The sequence below is a fragment of the Ursus maritimus genome, unplaced genomic scaffold (genome assembly GCF_017311325.1).
Source record: "Ursus maritimus isolate PB19 unplaced genomic scaffold, ASM1731132v1 scaffold_11, whole genome shotgun sequence".
NCBI lineage: Eukaryota > Metazoa > Chordata > Mammalia > Carnivora > Ursidae > Ursus > Ursus maritimus.
The window spans coordinates 55,897,570-55,920,155 of record NW_024423453.1 but is presented as its reverse complement, the minus strand read 5'-3'; the positions used below and the strand labels follow the sequence as shown (position 1 = coordinate 55,920,155).

Sequence of the window (22,586 nt, the reverse complement as noted above, 5' to 3'; positions counted from 1 at the left end):
CAATCTGGTCTGATGGGTGCAAGATGGCTTCACTGGTGTCCTTTCAGATATAGCTTGAAGGCTGTGTTAAGCTGGTCCTTTCTCCCTCTTCATGTAGTCTCCACACCTTTCCATAACTCTTTCCAGCAAGGTAATCTGACTTCTTATATGGTCGCCAAGGCTCACAGATCCTAGGCAAAAGCTACTTATACTTTTAAAAGCTAGTCTCAACTGGCACAGTATCACTTCTGCCATACTTCATTGGTCAAAGCAGTCACAAACCAGCCTGATTCAAAGGAGATAAAACAGAGCCCACCTCTCCAAGTTAAGAGTGTTAAAGAATTTACAGCCATTGGAAAACTGCCATGGTCTGCCACTGACCAAAAATTATTTACATTTTCTCCCACGTGTAAAATGCATTCACCCCTTCTTAAAGTGTCATCTTATTTGAGAGAGAGAGAGCGTGACGCACGAGCAGGGAGCAGGGCAGAGGAAAAGAGAAAGAATCCTAAGCAGGTTTCACATTCAGCACGGAGGTGGACATGGGGTTCAGTCTCAACGACCCTGAGGTCATGACCTGAGTCAAAATCAAGAGCGGATGCGGGGCGCCTAAGTGGCTCAGCCATTAAGCATCTGCCTTCGGCTCAGGTCATGATCCCAGGGTCCTGGGATCCAGCCCCACATCGGGCTCCCTGCTCAGCAGGAAGCCTGCTTCTCCCTCTTAGACTCCCCTTGCTTGTGTTCCCTCTCTCGCTGTCTCTCTCTGTCAAATAAATAAATAAAATCTTGAAAAAAAAAAAAAGAGCCGGATGCTTAACTGACCAAGCCACCAAGGCACCCCAAAGCCTTGTCTGCTTATTAAAAGGGCTGAAAGCCTAAACTATTATCCGGGTCAGGCCTATGTAGAAGTGAATTTTCTTGGGCACAATTCTTTGAGTACAGTTACTCTCAATCTCAAGACCTGTAAGTGAAAAAAATAAGTTACTTACCTTCTGTTTATCTCATATACAGTAGTGAAACAGGAATAGAGACTCCTTTTCAAAAACAAGGACAATGGGGGACACATATCAATCATTGGTCTGTAGAAATTCTGAAAGTAAGCCAGGTGTTGCAATGTCAGCTTGCTTCCTTTGCACCAAAGTTAGTGCCCTCAAGGGCTTTTCTAAACTATATCTTTCTTTCCTATGCAATCCAAGCTGATGGTGTTTCTGCAAATTGAATTTTCTTAATTTTGTGGGCTTTGTATGAATGTTATTGACATTCACTACATTTAATCACTCTTCTTTTTTTCCTTCCTTCCTTCCTTCCTTCCTTCCTTCCTTCCTTCCTTCTTTCCTTCTTTCCTTCTTTCCTTCTTTCCTTTCCTCCCTGACTTCGTCTTTGACCTGAATTCAGTGTTTGTTTTGAGGCCATGTTTTCCCTTAAGAAGCTTTTGTTGACTGGAAGGAATTAACTTGGGCTTTCTTTTCAAAATTGTCCTCATAAACTAAACAGTTCTTTCTTCAGTTAATCTCTCTCTTCTTCAACTTTATCAAAGGCTACGAAAGGAACTAGCTGGAACTTTTAACATTCTGCTTAGATAGCATCTTAGCTAGATCATTGAATCTCTTTGGTATGTTTTCTATCATCGTTGTTATTCCAGGCACCATATTTTCTGCCACTATAGAACAAGAATCTCGTTTTCTCTAGCCTCCAGAAACTTTTTTCACTGGCCAATCATCAACAGTCTCCTTGAAGCACTTTTAACTTCTGCCCACTGCCAAGTCCCAAAACCAGTGGACATGTTATAAGCTTTTGTTATGTCAGCACCCTATTTTCAGATAGGAAATTCTATTTCATCTGTCTATTGCTACAAAACAAATTATTCCCAAAACTTAGTGGCTTAAAATAACTTGTTTTACCTTATGTTTTAGTGGGTTAGGAATTGGGAAAGTTCTCCTGCATGCAGCATCAATACCACTTAGTGGTATTCACCTGTCAGCACGGCTTATTCTGGAAGGGGCCAGATGACGTCATTCCATGCATGGTGTCTCAGCAGGGCCTGTTTAGCTGGTTCCCTCTCCCTATTTTAGTTTCAGGAACTTGCCATGTGGTCTTTCCAGAATAAACTTTCATGGTGGTTTAGGCTTCCAGATTCCAGTGTAGAAGCTGCCAATTTTCTTGAAGACTAGAGCTGCAACTGGCATAAACTTGAACTGTATTCAGTTAAGACAATCACAGTGCCAGCCCAAATTCAAGGGGAGGGGAAGTAGAGGCCCCCTCTAGATGAGAGAAATGTCAGAGACCTTGCTATATGTGACCGTCTTTAACTCACCATGATAACTTAAATAGTCTTACTTATTAGAATTATAGTTAGTAGGTACTTATACCTTTTCTTTTAAAAAAACAGAACCCTGTTAGGCATATAGTAGAGAGTATACAGCCCAGTACAAGTCAGCAAACATTTCCTACAAAGAGCCAGATAGTAAATATTTTAGACTTTGAGGGCAATACAGTCAAAAATCTAGTTTGTAGAATAAGTCATATTGGTATCGCTTAAGGTGTTAATGAACAATTATTCACTAAAAAATAAAAGATTTTTTCCCCAAGGGCTTACTTTGTACAGGTAAACAAAAAAAATCATTTGAATAATGGATAAAAACTTTAAGGACTGTTACAATATCAATTCTCTTTCTAAATAGGACAAGCTAATTGGAAACTTTAAAAATAGAGAATGAAAGATTATCTGGATTCCAGGAAAAAAGAGGGGCTGATGGTGGCTTAAGAGCATTGTGGGGTACCTGGGTGGTACAGCTGGTTAAGTGTCTGACTCTTGGTTGTGGTTCAGGTCGTGATCTCGGGGACTTGAGATCAGACCCTGCTCAGTGGGGGATTTGCTTAAGACTCTCTCCCTCTGTCCTTCTCCCCATGCTCGCACTTGCGTTCTCTCTCTCAAATAGATAAATCTTTTTTAAAAAGCACTGATAATCTGAATTGAATTGGAAAAAGAGAAGTCAGCAAATGAAGACAGGACCTTTTCTCATTAGTATTTACTTTCAGGAAATAATGAAAGAGTTAACAAGATTAAAGATCTACAGATAAAATATTTAATTTTTTTTATAATTACTATGTTAGCCTAGAACTAGGTAATGATAATTTATAGAATACTTACTCAAGTATCTATAGATGGATTTTGCTTCAAGACATGTTTATTGTTATATTTTTGATTTTCAGAAGCTGATGGCTTAGAAACAGAAGTACTGCAAGAGCCAAGTGGAGCAAGCAAAGATGGTAGCATGCCATGCAAAATTATTGATGTGTGGATTAGTGAGATAAAAGAAACAAAGGAAACTGAGTATGTCACCTCTTTTTCCTTATATTTCAAAACCTGGGTCCCTTTTCGTAATACTTTTTAAAAAAATACTGTAATAACCTAATACTGCATTATATCCTATTATTATAATACCTTATAAAATAATTTAATTTTTGGAAAGATATTATGTTCATGTGGTTCAGAAATCAATTATATAAAGATACAGAGTAAAAAGTCTCTTTCCCAACTCTTTTTCTCTTCCCTCCAGATATTTTTAATCTGTACAAAGCAAAAATGTCTCCCTCTCTTTTAAATAAAGTTACTAGTATAGTGTATATGGTATTTTCACCTTTTTATTTTTAGTCAGTAGCCTAGGAATTTATTCATATTAATCCATGAAGAGCTTCATTTTCTTTTCTTATTTTATGGCTACTTAGTATTCCATTGTCCATACAACTCAGCAAGTCTTCTACATTAATTGATATGCTATATTAATTGATATTTCAAATGATGTTGTCATGAAAACCTTTTATATAAGATCATTTTGCATGTATATACGTATATCTGTATGGTAGATACATAGAAGTACACGTCCTGTGTCAACTGCATTCTTATAAATTGCATTTGTAATTCAGTTACTGTTCTTCCCAGGGTTTTTACTAATCTACATTCTCAGAAAGAATGTATGAAACTTCTCATTTCCCCGAGCCTATCAAACTTATTATCAAAGTTTTTTATTTTTGCCAATCTGATAGGTTAAAAAATGTCTTGGTTTGGGTTCTTAGTTTATCCATCTCTTATTATTGGTAAGGTGAGCACATTTTTTCAAATGTTTAAGTTTCATGTGAATCTTTTTCTGTGAGTTCTCTGTATATATCTTTGACCCATTTTTAAAATGTGGTTGTTGGTCTTTCATAAATTAGTAAGAACTCTTTAAATATTAGAGATATTTGCCACGGTTATGATTATATGAGTTGCAACCGTTTTTTCCTTCTTGGTTATTTATGTTTTATGTTTTTGCCATGAAGAAGTTTTTTTTTTTAATAGTCATGTTTACCTGGATTTTAATAATCATTCAGAGATACTTTGTTCTTTCTAAGATTCTCAAAGAATTTTTCAGTCTTTTTTTCTAGTACTTTCAGGGTGGGCACTTTTTACACTTAAATCTTTAATCTATTTGGAATTTATCCTGGGGTATGGGTTTAGTTTTTCTTCAGATGGCTACCCAGTTGTCCACTTGTATTTATTAAAAAGTCCATCTTTCCTACCTAGATTAAAAATGCCACTTTTTATATGTTCTAAATTTTCTTAATTTCATTATTCTTCTTTTTTGGTTTTCTTGGCTATTCTTGCTTGTGTAATATTTCCTTTGAATTTAGAATTTACTAAATTTTGCCTACCTTCCCCAGGAAAAAAATCAATTGGTATTTTATTGGGATACTAAACTCATAGATTAACATAGGGAAAATCAGCATGTTTTGTTCTTCCTGTCCAAGAGAAACATGATAGGCCTTTCTTTTGAGTAAGTTTTGAGTATTTTTATAGTTTCCTTCATCTAGGCTTTACACTTTTATTGGTAAGCTTATTCCTAGATATATTATTTTGTTTGATGTTGTAAATGGTCCCTGTTCTTTTAGGAGATCTTGTAACTAGAAGGTTGTACATATGAAAGCTTAGATTTCTTTATATTGATTTTGTACCCCACTACCTTACTGATATCTGCTATTGTTCATGGTAGATTTTCAGTTGAATCTTTTGCTTTTTTCAGATATACAATCATATCATATGAAAACTGATGATTTTATGTCTTTCCAATTTTTTAACACTAGTTTTTTCTTCTATGATTACTTTGGTTAGTATCTTTTATACAATGTCAAATATTGGAAATAGGGGGTACCTCTGTGTTGTTCATGATTTTAGTAAACATGCTTCTGTTGTTAACCATCATTGGGCATGACTGTACTTTCTGAGATAGGTATCTATTAATGTTTTGCTGATTTTTAAAAAGTTAGGAATGAATTTTGTCAAATAGTTTTCATTCTCTGTGGAACTGTTTATATGAATGTTTTCCTTTATTAGTACAGTTAACTTTTGAACAACACAGTTTTGAGCTGCATGGGTCATCCTATGCATGGATTTTTTTTTCAATAAATATATTGGAAAATTTTTTGGAGATTTGTGGCAATTTGAAAAAACTCACAGGTGAACTGTGTAGCTTAGAATACTGAAAAAAATAAAAAGTTGGGTGTTTTAAGGATACAGCATATAATACATATAACATGCAGAATATGTATTTATCCACTGGTTATGTTATCATTAAGGCTGTGGTCAACAGTAGTCTATTAGTAGTTAAGTTTTGGAGAAGTCAGAATTTACACACAAGTTTTTGACTGCATGGGGGATTCAGCCAGCACCCCATCCATCCCTCCATGTTGTACAAGGATCAACTGTGTAGGGGGGCGCCTGGGTAGCGCAGTCGTTAAGCGTCTGCCTTTGGCTCAGGGCGTGATCCCGGCGTTCCGGGATCGAGTCCCACATCGGGCTCCTCCGCTGGGAACCTGCTTCTTCCTTTCCCACTCCCCCTGCTGTGTTCCCTCTCTCGCTGGCTGTCTCTCTGTCACATAAATAAATAAAATCTTTAAAAAAAAAAAAAAAAGATCAACTGTATAATTAATTATTTTAATGGATTACTTAACATAAACCATCCTGCATTCCTTAAGTAGATTCTTCTTGGTCATGACATATTATTTTAAGGTACTTATGTATTTTAGGATTTTTTTTTTTAAAGATTTTATTTATTTATTCGACAGAGATAGAGACAGCCAGCGAGAGAGGGAACACAAGCAGGGGGAGTGGGAGAGGAAGAAGCAGGCTCACAGCGGAGGAGCCTGATGTGGGGCTCAATCCCAGAACGCCGCAAGCCGAAAGCAGACGCCCAACCGGTGCGCCACCCAGGTGCCCTGTATTTTAGGATTTTTGTATTAATACCTGCAAAAGTGATCTGCAGTTCTTTTTGGTTATGGGAAATTATTGTTGGATTTTGTTATTCTTGTTACGGTTCCTTTATAAAAAGTAGTTGGAAGTTTCTTCCTTTGCCATCGTCTGTGGCAGGAACAATCTTTTTCTATTAAGAGCCAAATAGTGTTGTGGGGCTCGATCCCGTAACGCCGGGATCACGCCCTGAGCCGAAGGCAGATGCTTAACCGCTGTGCCACCCAGGCGCCCCCAAAGGTTTTATTTATTTCTAATCATACAAGTAACACTTTCCTTCATTCAAAATGTAATGTTCCTTGATTCCTCAGAAAGTTAAACATAGAATTACCATACGCTGCAGCAATTCTACTCCTAGCTATATACTCGAAAGAATATGGGTGTGCAAACAAAAGCTTGTACACAAATATTCATACAAGCACTATTAACAACAGCCAAAAGGTAGAAACAATCCTGGAAATGACCCACTGTCATCTGCTGAATGCCCATCAATTTCTTAATGGATAAAAATATATGGTATATTCCACATAATGCAAATAGTGTTTCTGTTTTCTTTGGATAAATACCCAGTAGTGGAATTACTGGATTATATGATATTTCTATTTTTAAATTCTAGAGGAAACTCTGTACTGCTTTTTATAGTGGCTGCACCATTTACATCCTCACCAGCAGTGCACAAGGATTCCTTTTTTTTTTTTAAGATTAATTTATTTATTCATTTATTTGCCAGGGGGAAGGAGAGAGAGCACAAGCAGGGGTAGTGGCAGTCAGAGGGAGAAGCAGGTTCCCTGCTGAGCAAGGAGCCCAATGACTCAATCCCAGGACACTGGGATCATGACCTGAGCCAAAGGCAGACACTCAACCAACTGAACCACCAGGCCTCCCAAGGATTCCTTTTTTGTCCACATCCTCACCAACACTTACTTCTTGTCTTTTTGATAATAGCCATTCTAACAGATATGATATGATATCTTACTTGTTTTTGATTTGCATTTCCTTGATGATTAGTGATGTTGAGCATTTTTTTCTGTGTTTGAAATCTTTGGACTGTATTCTTCCAGTCTTTAAATTTTTGTTTAAAAAAATATAACACATGAATTTAATTCCCAGCTGTATTGAAATAAAATTGTCCGTTCTTCTTTACCTTTTTTCCTCACTTAATTCACTCTCTTTGAGTGTTAAAACTTTTTTGTACATATCATTCTATATTTTATACTGTGCTACGTACCATTTTTTACATTGCTTACTTAGATTTATTTTATTTATTTTATTTATATTTATTTATATTTATAGACTATCATTACACAGTATTTCACATAGATTTCTGCTTCATTTTTTTAACAGCTGCATGATATTTTAGTATTAGTATATTATAATTGTTCTATATTCTCTGCTATTAAGGGGCATTTTGATTGCTTGAAGTAGTGGTTATCAAACATTAGCAAATATTAGAATTACTTTGGTATTTATTAAAATAAATTGCTGGGCCTTATCCCCCAAAGTTTCTGATTGATAGGTCCAGGGTAGGCCCTCAGCATTTGTATTTTGAACAAATTTCTGTGTGTTCCTAACATCTAGGGGCCACATTTTGGGAACCACAGTTATAAGAAGTGGTGAGGCTGGTTTTTGTGACTGATTATGATTGGTGAAGATTTTAACAGGTAAAAATACAGTGTACTTATGAGAGAAAAAATATGTATATATCCACACGCATAAGTGAGGAAAATATTTGGAAAAGGGACCACAGGATGCTAGTGAATTTCTGCTCCATTTTGTTTTTTGTTTTTTTTATTTAAGAGTGCTTTTATTTCCAGTAAATTGTATTTCTACCAATGTATCCATCTGGGCAGGTTGGAAGATAAGATCACTGTTCAGCAAAATGAAGTTTCTGAAGATGAAATCCCAAGGAATGTGGACCACCTTAGTGAAGTCGATATAAGTAAGCCTCATTGTATTAGACTAGATACTTTCTGGAAGGTTGTTAACATGCATCTGTTTTATTTGGACAACATATTAATAGCATTTTTTTATCAGTCACCTCAATTGTTTAAAAAATATAATAGACGTAGAATACTATATTCTCATTAATAAGCCTGGATTGTTTGGCCAATTATTTTGTCAAATATTCAGAACAAAAAGAATTGCTTGCCAAAATTAAGCCAGTATACTTAGGGCATTAAGTAAGTTGTCTTCTTGTTTTTAATAATATTACTTATAAAACATGAGAAATACAATTTTTCCTATCCATCCTATAGGAACAAAGATAAACTGGAGCAAATATGAGTATCTAAACAATGTATTTTCACATTTCCTTGTATTTGTGTCTACATTTTAAAACTTTCATTTAATGGAGGTATATAGCAAATTTATCTGCTTTCTGAAAATAAAACCTTCTATCAAAGTTTACTTATAAGGTAATATAATCATATCTATACTTTGATTTTGTTTTTCTGATAGACATAGAGTTTTTGGCTAGATTCATGTTAAATACTGTGCTTTTTCAATATCACATAGAGCTTAAGTACTGTATAGGCTTATCACAAAATCTTTCCTTTATACCACAGGACCTGAAATAGGTGATTCTCAGCACTCTAAATGTGATGTAGATAAATCTGTGCAACCAGAACCATTTTTCCATAGAGTGGTTCTTTCAAAACAGTTGAATGTAGTCTCTCAAATACAGTCAATACTGTGTTCACCAGAAGAATCCTTTCTGTTTCGATCTCGCTCTGATTCACCACCAAAAAATAAAGACCAGAATTCCTTGCTGATTGGACTTTCAACTGGTCTGTTTGATGCAAACAACCCAAAGGCAAGTATGCACCTCCAATGGAAAATATCTATTTTAGTAGCATTTCGTATTTATTGTTTTTCTTTAATAAACTATAACATTGAGTTTTAATCTCTTACACACACACACACACACACACACACACACAAATAAACAAAAACAGCAAAAAAAAACTTACATCTTCTCTTCTGGGATTCTAAAAAGAATTTGCCATTGAGAGTACAACTAGGACAGACTATTTCATTGGCTCCTTGTTCAGGATTCTTTTTATAGGGTCTACTTTTATTTAAGTAAAAGATCCCTCTTACACTATTTCCCTTTCTCACTACTCAATCCAACTTCCATTTTTCGCATAAGACTAAACTTAAACAATATATTTTAAGTGGACAGAAGTGCTGTTTGCCTGATTTGTATGTAGAAAGGGTAATAGAATTATATTCATATACACTTTCTGGCAAAAAAATTTCAAACTTCTTACCTTTTTCTCTTGTTATTTTTGAAAATATGTAACCAATTTTTCTTATTAAGGAATTACAATATTATCTCTACAGAAAATTTAAAGATACAAAGAAATCACATATCTTGTTATGTTACTTTTGTAACATTTGTGTTTCTGTGTTTACCAGTGGGCTTGACATTTTTCATGTATTTAAGTCTACATGGGAATGAATTGCCTGAATTCTTTTATCCTTTTTAAATATGTCATTTTGATTTTCAATTCAATTTTCAAATTGGATATGTTTTTATTTTGGGGAGTGTTTTCTTAAGCTTATTTTAAATGTAGAGATTGCTCAATTCTCTCACTTGTCTAATAGCAGTCAAACTTTCAAAGATAATAAACTGTGAAAACAAATGTATGATCTTCAGAGTTTGAGAATAAGGCCTGTTAATGGGACAGACAAGGATTATCCTATAATTCATGTACTTTCTTTTGTAGTAAAGGTGTATAGCTAGCTGTCTTTAGCCCAGGGCTTTTTTTTTTTTTAAGATTTTATTTATTTATTTGACAGAGATAGAGACAGCCAGCGAGAGAGGGAACACAAGCAGGGGGGAGTGGGAGAGGAAGAAGCAGACTCATAGCGGAGGAGCCTGATGTGGGGCTCGATCCCATAACGCCAGGATCACGCCCTGAGCTGAAGGCAGACGCTTAACCGCTGTGCCACCCAGGCGCCCCAGCCCAGGGCTTTTGAATAACTTGTCGCTATGTATAGAGTTAACATTGCTTACATAATATCTATTTTATTATTTGATTTTCTTTCATGACCTTAGTTCAGCCTTAGTAGTTCTACGGAAGTACTTACTTAGGAAGTAAGCACAACAAAGCAGATTTCATGTAGGGGACTGACTGTGAGGGAAAGAGCAAGAAAAAGCCCCAGAAAATCAAGCAATTTGTAGCCATTTAAAGCAAGGACAGAAGGCCATATGTACCTGCCTGTCCCTTAAATCTTTGAGGTCATGAGAGTTCATCACTGGGCCAAAATGGTGACCTTGAAATATGAAGAAAAGGTAAAAAATTATTTATAACCATTTATATAATCTGCTTACTAAATGAAATAATTTGAGCCCTTACAAAGATTTTTTGTTAAAATTCTTTTTTAAAATGTCGTTGTATTACTTGTCCTCTTTTTTTATTAAAGGAAATCCTCCTTGTATTTTGAATCCTAACCTCTCTCACCTTCTCAATGATTCACTCCTTTACTTTGGTCGTATTAGCTTGTATCATCAGCTTTTTCCTGTATAATGGTTCATTTCCTCAACATACATATTCTAGTAAGTCCCATTACTAATACATTGCCAAATTCCCAGTACCTTTTTCTCTCTTGCTTTTCTTGACTTTTCTTCTTCCAACACAGTTGATGTGTACTTTATTTTTAAAATCATTTTATCTCTTGGCTTTCTTTCTGTCATATTTTCCTCTGCACCCATGAGTCACCCTTTAGTCTCCTTTACTGGTGGCTGCTACTCTAACACATCTCTTTAAAAGAATGTGTGTTCTTCTATCATCATGTTAAAATGTTCTGTAAATGTCAAGAATTAAGTCAAGTTGGTTGATAGTATTATTCAAGTCTTCTTTATCTTTACTAATTTTTTGTCTGTTTATATCATTTGTTGAGGGAAAAAATTGGAACAAACTATATAATTATCTATCTTTTCATTTGTGTCAATTTTTGTTCCATGTATTTTGAAACTTTGTTATTGAATGAATAAAAATTTGGTATTACTATACCTTCTGGATGAATTGATAGGTTTATTGTTGTGAAAGGTCCCTTTTTGTTTGATAGTGTTGTTCATTTTCTGTGTTCTTACTGATTTTCTTTCTACTTGTTTATCAGTTACTGAAAAAAGAGTATTGAAATTTCCAGTCAATTGAATGCAAATTAATAATCTTTATATCTTCTTGATAAATTGCCTTCTTTGTCATTATGAAATGACTCTCCTTATTCTTGGTCATATCACCTTGTTCTGAAATCTATTTTGTCTGGTTTTAATATAGCCATTCCAACTTTCTGTTGATTAGTATTTATAAAGTATACACACACACACACCGCATATATATACGTATATACATATACTATACTAAATCTACTTTACATATATATACGTATATGTAAATCTACTATACATATATATACGTATATACGTATACTACTATACTAAAATCTACTTTACATAAAAATCACTGTGATTACAAGTTAAAGATGTAAAATATACACACACGTATACATATATATATGCATGTGTGTGTATATATTTTATATCCTTGTAATCACAGTGATTTTTATGTAAAGTAGATTTTTTATAGCTGTCGTTAAGTCTTGCTTTTTTTTTAATAAAAATTTTTTATTATGTTATGTTAGTCATTATACAGTGCATCCCAAGTTTTTGATGTAAAGTTCCATGATTCATTACTTGCGTATAACACCCAGTGCACCATGCAATACGTGCCCTCCTTAATACCAATCACCAGACTATCCCGATCCCCGCCCTCCCTGCTAAAGCCCTCAGTTTGTTTCCCAGAGTCCATAGTCTCTGATGGTTCATTCCCCCTTCATTTCACCCCTCCTTTCTTCTTCCCTTTCTTCTCCTACCGATCTTCCTACTTCTTATGTTCCATAAATGAGTGAAACCATATGATAATTGTCTTTCTCTGCTTGACTTATTTCGCTTAGCATTATCTCCTCCAGTCCCGTCCATGTTGCTGCAAATGTTGTGAAATCATTCTTTTTGATGGCTGAGTAATATTCCATTGTATATATGGACCACATCTTCTTAATCCAGTCATCTGTTGAAGGGCATCTCGGCTCCTTCCACAATTTAGCTACTGTGTCATAATCCCCACTCTTAACCTCAAGCTGTAGAGCGTGAAAGCTGTTGCCCTCTCTATTTTATGAAGGAATTAAATGAGTGACTCTGTGTGTGCTGCATGAACCGCTTTGCAAGGTCTGAAGCGCCTCAGTGTTCTTAGCGGCACCCACCGCCCTGATGTCCTGCCCTCACGTGGAGCAGCGGGGAGAGGAGGCTGATGGACCCAGCGTCCAGGGTCTTCAGGAAATCATTCAATCTCGAGCCTCAGCTTGCAAGTCTTGAAAATGAGCACAACAATCTTACCTACTCCTCAAGGCTACTGTGGGATACAAATAAAACAATGAATGTCGGGAGCCCCAAGACCAACTTTGAAGGGCTGATCTGGCTGCTAGCGTTTACTGAGCACTAACCGCGTGGAGGGGCCTGCCTGGAGCCCATTGTGCAGTGCCCCATCTAGACTCAGGCTCCGAGGAGCACCGGGAGGTGAGGGCCGTTATGGAACTGGTTTTACAGAAGAGGAAATAGGCTCAGAGAGGTAGGGGGACTCACCCAGCATTACAGCCAGAAAGGGTTAGAACATTTGAGCCCATGTCCTCACCACGGGCTCCCACCACAGCCCCCTACAGGCAGTGGTTATGAAAGCTCTCTACTCCCTCCTCCACGAAGCCTTCCGGATGACCGCCTCTGGGTGCCTACTCACTCACCCCAGTGCCTCCTCCCTCATGCGTGTGTCCAACCACGACAAGCTTATGCCCAAGTGTAATGCGTCTCTTTAGCCATCCTTCTCCCGGGCCTGCTTTGTGTCTCCCATGAGACTCTAACTTTCAGAGCAGCTGTTTTTTGGGGGGAAGGGGGGTGGAGTGAGAGTATTTTCCCACTTCTCCTGTTCCTGTCTCTGGGTTCTGGCCCAGAACTCTGCCCAGACTTGGATGTTTGGAGTTTTTAACCTTGAGCCACTGAGCTTAGGGATGGCTGCTCTGGACACCAGACCTCGCTGGAATCACGAAGCAGGGCAGGCAAAGGCTAATGCAGTAGGAGATACGAGTTACGCTCTTGGAATTAATTCAGTGGATGTGCTGCACGAATGCTGCTTGGCTCAGGACTCCTGGGATGGTGCGAGGGAGCCGGGCTGACAAGGGCGGAGACACCTGTCAGCACAATCCTCTTCCTGCTTGTCACAGGGACTGCCCCACACTCCTCGAATCTTAGAGAAACCAAAGCCCACCTGCTCTCTGCTCCAAGTTGAACTCTTCCCCAGTGGAGTCTGCTTTGGCTCCAAGGCCATTTTCAGCAAAAAGAAGGAAGGCGAACAGACATTGTACAAATCAATCCTTTCTCTTGTAAAATCAGTGCTTTGCCTTCAAGGAACGGAAGGAAAAAGGCAAAGGTTGAATTTACAAAGCAGATACAATCCTATCTCCCTCTGTCTCCAGGGAAAGCTTTTTCCTTGGCTGTCCCAGCTGCCTGGAACCAACAGTGAGTCTTACGGGTGCGCTCTATAACTTCTAGTAGTTTGGGAGTGGATTCTTTTGGGTTTTCCATATAGAGTATCAAGTCATCTGCGAAGAGAGACAGTTTGACGACTTCTTTGCCGATTTGGATACGTTTTATCCCTTTTTGTTGTCTGATTGCTGTTGCAAGGACTTCTAGTACTATGTTGAATAATAATGGCGAGAGTGGGCATCCTTGTCGTGTTCCTGATCTTAAGGGAAAGGCTTTCAGCTTTTCTCCATTGAGAATGATTTTCGCTGTAGGCTTTTCATAGATGGTTTTTATGAAATTGAGGAATGTACCCTCTATCCCTACACTCTGAAGTGTTTTAATCAGGAAACGATGCTGTATTTTGTCAAATGCTTTTTCTGCATCTATTGAGAGGATTGTATGGTTCTTGACTCTTGTTGATATGATCTGTTACACTGATCGATTTGCGAATGTTGAACCACCCTTGCATCCCAGGGATGAATCCCACTTGGTCATGATGGATAATCCTTTTAATGTACTGTTGGATCCTATTAGCTAGGATCTTGTTGAGAATTTTGGCGTCCATATAACTTTCTCTTCTACCATATTCATCAGGGATATCAGTCTGTAATTCTCCTTTTTGATGGGGTCTTTTCCTGGTTTGGGGATTAAAGTAATACTGGCCTCATAGAATGAGTTTGGTAGTTTTCCTTCTGTTTCTATTTTTTGAAACAGCTTTAGGAGAATAGGTATTATTTCTTCTTTGAATGTTTGGTAGAATTCCCCGGGGAATCCGTCAGGCCCTGGACTCTTGTTTTGGGGGAGGTTTTTGATCACTGCTTCAATCTCTTCATAATTAATCGGTCTGTTTAAATAATCAGTTTCATCCTGTTTCAGTCTTGGTAGTTTATAGGTTTCCAGGAGGCATCCATTTCTTCCAGGTTGTTTAATTTATTGACATAAAGCTGTTGATAAAAGTTTCTAATGATCCTTCCTATTTCATTCGTGTTGGCTGTGACCTCTCCTCTTTCATTCATAATTTTATTAATTTGGGTCCTTTCTCTATTCTTTTGAATAAGTCTAGCCAGTTGCTCTACTGTGCTCTTTGTTTCTAATTCATTGATCTCTGCTCTAATCTTGAACTGCTTTCTCGTGCATGGGTTAGGCCTGTTCTTCTGTTCCTGTTCCAGCTTCTTGAGGTGAGAATATAAAAACTGCATTTTAGATTTTTCTGTTCTTTTGAGTGAGGCTTGGGTGGCTATGTATTTTCCCCTTAGGACCGCCTTTGCAGTGTCCCATAAGTTTTGGACCGTTGTGTTTTCATTCTCATTGGTCTCCAGTAATTGTTTAAATTGATTTTTAATTTCCTGGTTTATCAACTCATTCTTGAGCAGGATGGTTCTTAGTTTCCAAGTGTTTGATTTTCTTCCAAATTTTTCTTTATGATTGAGTTCCAATTTCAAAGCATTGTGGTCTGAGAATATGCAGGGAATAATTTCAGTCTTTTGGTATCGGTTGATACCTGTTTTGTGACCCAGTATATGGTCTATTCTGGAGAAAGTTCCATGTGCATTCGAAAAGAATGAGTATTCTGTTGTTCTGGGTTGTAGTGTTCTGTATATATCTCTGAGGTCCAAATGGTCAAGTATATCATTGAAAGCTCTTGTTTTTTTGTTTATTTTCTGCTTAGGTGATCTGTCTATTGCTGAGAGTGGAGTGTTGAGGTCCCCTACTATTAACGTATTATTATCTATATGTCTCTTTATTCTGGTTAAGAGTTGTCTTGTGTATCTAGCTGCTCCCCTGTTGGGGGCATAGATATTTATAATTGTCATATCCACTTGTTGGATACATCCTTTAAGAATAATACAGTGTCCTTCTGTATCTCTAACTACAGTCTTCAGTTTAAAATCTAATCTGTCTGATATGAGAATTGCTACCCCAGCTTTCTTTTGACGTCCATTGGCATGAAAGATGGTATTCCATCCCTTCACTTTCAGTCTGGATGTGTCTTTAGATTCAAGATGAGTCTCTTGTAGACAGCAAATGGATGGATCATGTCTTATTATCCAGTCTGCAACCCTGTGGTCTTTTATAGGAGCATTTAGGCCATTCACATTGAGAGTGATTATTGAGAGATATGATTTTAATGATGTCATGTTGCCTGTGAAGTCTTTGTTTCTATAGATTTTTAAGTTCTGTTCTGTATCACTCTTAGGGCCTTTTTACTTTTATAGAACCCCCCTTAATATCTCCTGTAGGACTGGTTTCATGTTTAAGAATTCGGTCAGTTTCTGCCGATCCTGGAAGGTCCTTATCTCTCCATCAATTCTGAATGACAGCCTTGCTGGATAAAGGATCCTTGGCTGCATGTTCTTCTGGGACAGAGATTTGAAAATATGCTGCCACCCCTTCCTAGCCTGCCGTGTCTCTGTAGACAGGTCTGACGTTATTCTGGTATTTTTTCCTCTGTATGTGAGAAATCTTTTTGCCCTGGCCGCTTTCAATACTGTATCCTTGGATCTAATATTTGCAAATGCACTATGATGTGACGTGGTGTACGTTTGCCATGGCCGACCTTGGGAGGGTTCCTCTCTGCCTCTTGGACATGAATGCTTGTTTCCTTTGTCAGATTAGGGAAGTTTTCAGCTACAATTTGTTCACATATCTCTTCTAGACCTCTGTCGTTCTCCACCCCATCGGGGATACCGATGATTCTGACATTGGAACGTTTCATTGAATCAGTAATCTCCCGTAGTGTGCAGTCTTGAGATTGGATTTTTTTGAGCGAAGTTTCTGTTTTAACTTTCTCTTCTACCATCCCATCCTCCAATTCACTAATACATTCTTCTGCCTCATTTACCCTGGCCGTCAGAGCATCTAGTTTTGACTGCATTTGATTCATAGCCTTTTTAATTTCTGCCAGATTCGCTCTCATTTCCTCCCTTAGAGATTCTGTATTCTCGCTAATATTTTCGTTAATATTTTTTTCAAGCCTACACATCATCTTGACCATTGTTACTCTGAACTCCATTTCTGACAATTTGGTTATATCCATATCCATCAGTTCTGTGGCAGAGGCCACAAACTCATTATCTTTTCTTTGCTGGGGGCAAGGGGATTTCTCCTCCTCATCATTCTGATGAGGAGAGGTTGCGGGGTTGCCCAGAGCCCAAATTATTGACCAGGACCCAGGCAGTGTGCACTTCTTTTATAGGGACCTTAGGGATGTGGGCTTCTTGATTTTTCAGCTTGCCTTCTGGGGAAGGGGCCTGCTGCGCTGATATTCAGGCAACCCTGTTTGGGTAGAGTTGCTCTGTCCTCTGCAAGGGGGGATGAGGATGGGCCCAATGTGAGCCGGTATTTCCAGGCTTTTGTTCTCTGGCGGCTTTCCCTGGAGGTTTTCTGTGACTCTTCCGAGAGTCAGAGCAGCAGTGGCCTTATCCTAGCCTCTGTCTCAGAACAGAGAGATTGCAGTCCGCTCTCCACTGAGCTCTCTTGGCCACTTTAACTCTGTTTCTGTTGGTGCTGCCAAAAACCCTGCAGCATCCTGGGTTGTGCGCCCCAGAGCCACTCTTCCAGCCCTCACTTCCAGGGCCAGCACGTCTCTGTCCTTTGTGCTTCTAACACCGCCAGCTGCCCCCGGTTCCCACATGCACTCCCGAGCTCCCTGTTTCAGTGTGGTTCGTGCGCACTCCGGAGCACACATTTTCAGTCTGGTCGCCTATGTTCCCGGGCTCACGGTCTCAGTCTGCTCTCTCACGGGTACCGGTCCGTGAGTCTGGCCTGCTCCCTAGTGCAGGTAGCTATTGCTTCCCAGCACCCGAGCGTGGCAGCTCCCTCCCCCTTCCTTTTATCTTCCGATATCTGTGCGCAGATTCATGGCTCCCCGCTTTGTACCTCAATAAGCACTGGAGATGCTTGTTTGTAGAGATCTAGATGTGTCTTCCTGTGTCTCAGGCTGATTCCGTGGGTTTTCAGGATAATCTGGTACATATCCAGCTCGACTCAGGGGACCAGCTGAAAAAGGGGTCCCCTACTCCTCTGCCATCTTTTTTCTCTCTCCCTAAGTCTTGCTTTTTAACCAGACTGACAACCTCTTTTATTTAAAGTGATTAGACCAATTACTTTTCATGTAATTTTCGATATACTAATGGTATGATTGAGTTTAAACCTATCATTTTGCTATTTGTTTTCTATTTGTCTCATCACTTTTTCTGTTCCTGTTTTACTTTTATTCTCCCTTCTTTTGATTATTTTTAGCATTTTATTTTACCTCTACTATTTGCCAATATAGACCTTTTCAAAAACTTAGTTGTATTTCTCAGCTTTGAAGATACAGTTTTAGCCTTTTATACTCTTCCTTCAAATAATATACCACTTCATATATGACATAAGAAACTTTTCACATTATACTGCCATTTCCACCCTCTTGTCTCTCCTTTTGGCATTGTTGTCATACATTTTACATCCACATGTTACACACTCCACAATAATTTTTTATTGTTTTTGCTTTAAACATTCAGAAATAACAGAAATAGCCCCTGTCCACCAACCTGTGTGGTTCTCTTCGTTTTTGAGAAAAAGTAGAACTTGAACCAACAACAAAACATCTAAAAAATCTATCAAAGAAAATTGTAAACATGAAGCATTTTTAATACAGGACAGATAGCTGTTGAACTGATGGGTGCATAGACCGATTCCAAGAGGAAAATTGCCAGATTACATACCTCTTGAAATTTCTTTCTACTGTATTATTTTATGTTAAGTTAAGAAAACTAGTGAAAGGAATAAACTAAAACTGACTTTTTTTTTTTTTACCAGGGTTAAAATTTATCTCAGCCAAAAAATATTGCATCTTTATGTAGAGTCCCCTTGAATTTGGGTATATAATGGATATATGCTATATATTTTTATTAATTAGCATGTATCTGGAGAAACTGTTACCGTATACATATTCTGCACACTGCTGGTTTATAATATACATGGTTCAAATAATAAACAAATTGAGCATAAATTCTGCCAAGAACAGGTGATTCAGCAAAAGAAATACTTTCAGTACCATCATTAAGTGTTTTAACAAGCAATGTATCTTCACCATCTTGTAGCTCATAACCATTTTTTTCTTGTGCTGTAATATGTAAATGATGTTCAAATAATGGAAATCTATCCTTTTTTATTCTCAAAAACAGATTGTACCAATTAAATTGGCAAAGTATATAAATTTTCATTAATATGCTAAACATTGTGTTTTCTTCACAGTCTCCAGTCTGGTGTAGGATTCTTAGCAGAGCCTTAGGTTTTAGGTTTCAAATCTCACAGGTTCCTTTAGGTTTATTAACTGAATTCCGAGACTCATGTATATAGACATTTGTTTCATTGTCCTGTCTGTCCATCACATTCTAATTGCTGATGGGTTGATGAACAGGGCTATTTCTGTTATTCCTGGTCTTATCCAAACAAATTTAAATTTTAAACACCGCAGCTATACATTGTTTTTTTCTCAAGTCAATTCCTTCTCACCTGCTGCTATAACTGATTCTCAGTATGAACATCAAAATGCCTATCTTTCCAGCCTTGCCTTCTTGTGGGAAAGGCTCCACTTACAGTCCATTGTTCATGGAAGTGATGGTAGGCTTTTTTTTTTTTTTTTAGCACTATTATGAAGTTGCTTATTTAACCATTGTTAGCTACCCAGTAGCTCTTAGGATAAATGATACAAAGGGCCACCAATTATGTGTGATAGCGCTTTGCCAAGCTTCAGACTAACTCAGTTCAGAATTTGGGAAAAATATATGGGGAACATTGGCCACAGGAAAGTGTGAGAGAAAGAGACACAATAAAAGAGGGACAGTATGGGCCTTGAGTGAGAAGAAACAAATAGGCAATTTCTAGCACTGCCTGATTTCTCAAAGATTTCTAATTCCATTCCCTGGGCATACCCCAACTAAACACCTCTCTCTGCCTTTTAATGGTGACTTAAGTGAATCCCTCCCTATATTTTGAAACCCAAGCATAACTCACCGGTTTAGTTTCCTCACTGAAAAAATACAGAGCTGAAATTCAGGAAAATTAGGTTTTAATCTGAGGCGAGTCACCTCTGGAGCTTCTAACTCTAAATATATGATATCAAATAAAAAATTAGTATTAGCTCTTTATAATTTTTTATTTCATTTCTACTTTCTAATGATCTTACTCCTACTAAGAAATCTGTTGACTTTTTTAGATGTTGAGGACATGTTCACTTCCAGATCTCTCAAAGTTGTTCAGAACACTGATGGATGTTCCCACTGTAGGAGATGTATGTCAAGACAATCTTGAAATAGATGAAATTGAAGATGAGCATCTTAAAGAAGGACCTTCTGATTCTGAAGACATGTGAGCATGATGTCATTAATAAATACTAGCACTAAAAAAATTTCTGAGTTTATGTGAACTCTAGAGATGTAACTCACCTAGACAGTTTTAAGAATTATCTGTAACTGATTTTTCACCATTCCTTTACCTTTTTACAACTATATCAAGTACAGTCATATAAGTTTTGATATGTATATTTGCCTCTGAGTAATATAAGGACTGACTCTCACTTGAGGAATATGAGAAAATGGTTTCTGTGTGTGCTTTCTGTCATATTCACCACTGAACATCTAGCACATTGACTTGTCCATGGTACATGCTTAATAAATATTGCTTAAGTGAAGGAATATTAGCAGTTTAATAACTGTTTAACAGTTTAACACCGCATGATACAGGGATTGCAATGGAAAGTTGTGAAATATGAACTATTCTACAGTTCCCCAGGGAAAAAACCAGAAACCTCTACATCTTTCTCCTCCCATGTATGATTTCAAAACCATGACAGTGGGAAGTTAGCAGGTAGACTAGTTGTTTTGTTTGCATATGTGTGTGCATATGTGTGTTCTGCATATAACTTAATTGCTTTCACAAAATTCCTTTCTTCGTGATTCATGGGGAATCTACAATCCAAGAGGCAAATTTAACCAACACTTCTGAGAACTGTAGGAAGTGATAGCCCATTAGATAGTACAAGTAAGCCCTCTCACCCCCTCAGAAAAATGTTACCAATATGGGGGGGAACTAAAGTGTTCCAGAAGGTATAGTGTATTCAAATCACCAGGAAAATATGGTATAAAATATTGGGATTTTTTAAGACTTATTTTCTGATACTTTTGAACTTAAGTTTCTGTATTTTACCTCTTTTAATAGAAAGATCTGTGTTTGGATATGATCGATACCCAATTAAATCTCAGTCTCGTGATTTTTCCCCCTATAATAGTTGAGCCAGAGCCACTGTATCTGGCACATATTTTTTTCTATTTGTTTGTTTTTCTTAAGCCTTGCCTCTTGCTTCTTAAATTTTTAACCAAACTGTATCTATTAAAGATTTTGCCTCCCTTTTTTCATCTTTCATAGAGTTCTTTATATGTTTGCTAGTGTCCTCAGATTTTGCAGGAAGTTACCCTTTTATCCTTGTTTTCTTCTGCTTGGCTATAGAATAAGCGTTTTAACTATGTGTTTTTATTGAGCCTCTTGGAGAACACAACAACATATCAGCACCTTTTTGGTTGACAGAGTGCTAAGTAACAGTTTTTCCTCAAGTCATCCATTTTTATCTGACTGCACAGTAACTTGTTTGTGGCTTGTGTTCTTTTAATTATTAGTTGATGACAGATTTTTATTTTAAAATTTAAGTTAGAAGCTTTTATTTTAAAATTTAAGTTAGAAGCTTTTAATATTAACCTTAAAATTTTGAAAACCAAGTTATTTTTTAAAGTAAGTTAGTCCATACCAGAAAATTTCACTTGATGTTTTCCTTGGGATTTTTTTTTTTTTTTTTGGTCCAAACTCAAGGTCATATAATAAGAACGTCTACTAAAATGTGAATTCAGGGCCAGATTTTAAAATATATCTTTCAAAAAAGATGTTAATCTTATACTTTTCTTATAATGGCAGACTTGGCAGCCCCATTTACTTTAATACCATCTATGATGGGCACTGATTCCTCTGGGTTGGCCATAGGAAGATTTTATCAACAGGTCATTATTTAATCATTGTTGTCATGGTACATAGAAGATGTGCATATTGTGTTAGTCTTGTAATTAAATATAAAGTGAAATGCTACTAATAGGATGATCCAAAAGATTAGATATACTCTCTTTCTCATTCTAATTAGATGCTTTGTTTTTCTATATCTGCTACAAAGTCAAAGTGTAGATTGTACACATAAATACAAAATAAAGATATTTCTACTTAAAAGAGTATTTTCTTTTCCATTAATGGATATTTTATTTAAGATCTTGCAAATACCATTTCTATTTTAGCTTTTCAGTAAATACTTATTTAATTGGAATCTAAACTTGAAGGCTTTAATCACCTTTTGTGTCCTGTTCAGCATTGCTTTTCTGGTGGATGAAATCCTCAACATGGGTACATAATCTCTTTCAGAAGACTTCATTTATCTAAAATTTCAATTAACTCTTTATCTACAGGCTTTTCCCTTTGCATGGCACTTTAGGAGAAAGAGGCAAATCATAAGAGAAATAAAGTTGATTAGTACATTTTTGGGGTATTGTAGAAGTGGTGAAAAGACCTAGATTTCAGTCTTTATTTGCTATTTATTGATTGTGTAGCCTTGAGCAAATCATTTAAACACTTTGATTCAGTGTCCATGTCTCTAAAGTGAGTTATGAGTTATGTGTAGATAAAATTTTAGTAATAGGATAACACTGTTTAATAAACTAAAGT

The 22,586-nt window shown here is 37.0% G+C and overlaps 1 protein-coding gene across 7 annotated transcripts in view; it reads left to right on the top strand.

The window, feature by feature from the left end:
• The window catches only part of NEK1 (NIMA related kinase 1), a 230,907-nt gene that overhangs the window by 183,985 nt on the left and 24,336 nt on the right, over positions 1-22,586 (top strand). For all 7 annotated transcript variants that reach the window (XR_005833918.1, XR_005833919.1, XM_040626431.1 and 4 more), the window contains 4 exons: positions 3,193-3,313; positions 8,113-8,201; positions 8,827-9,074; positions 20,047-20,198. Coding sequence is in view for 5 of the 7 variants with exons in the window: in XM_040626431.1 (XP_040482365.1) it covers positions 3,193-3,313; positions 8,113-8,201; positions 8,827-9,074; positions 20,047-20,198 (610 nt within the window). In the remaining 2 variants the exon portion in view is untranslated. The remainder of the gene's footprint in view (positions 1-3,192; positions 3,314-8,112; positions 8,202-8,826; positions 9,075-20,046; positions 20,199-22,586) is intronic.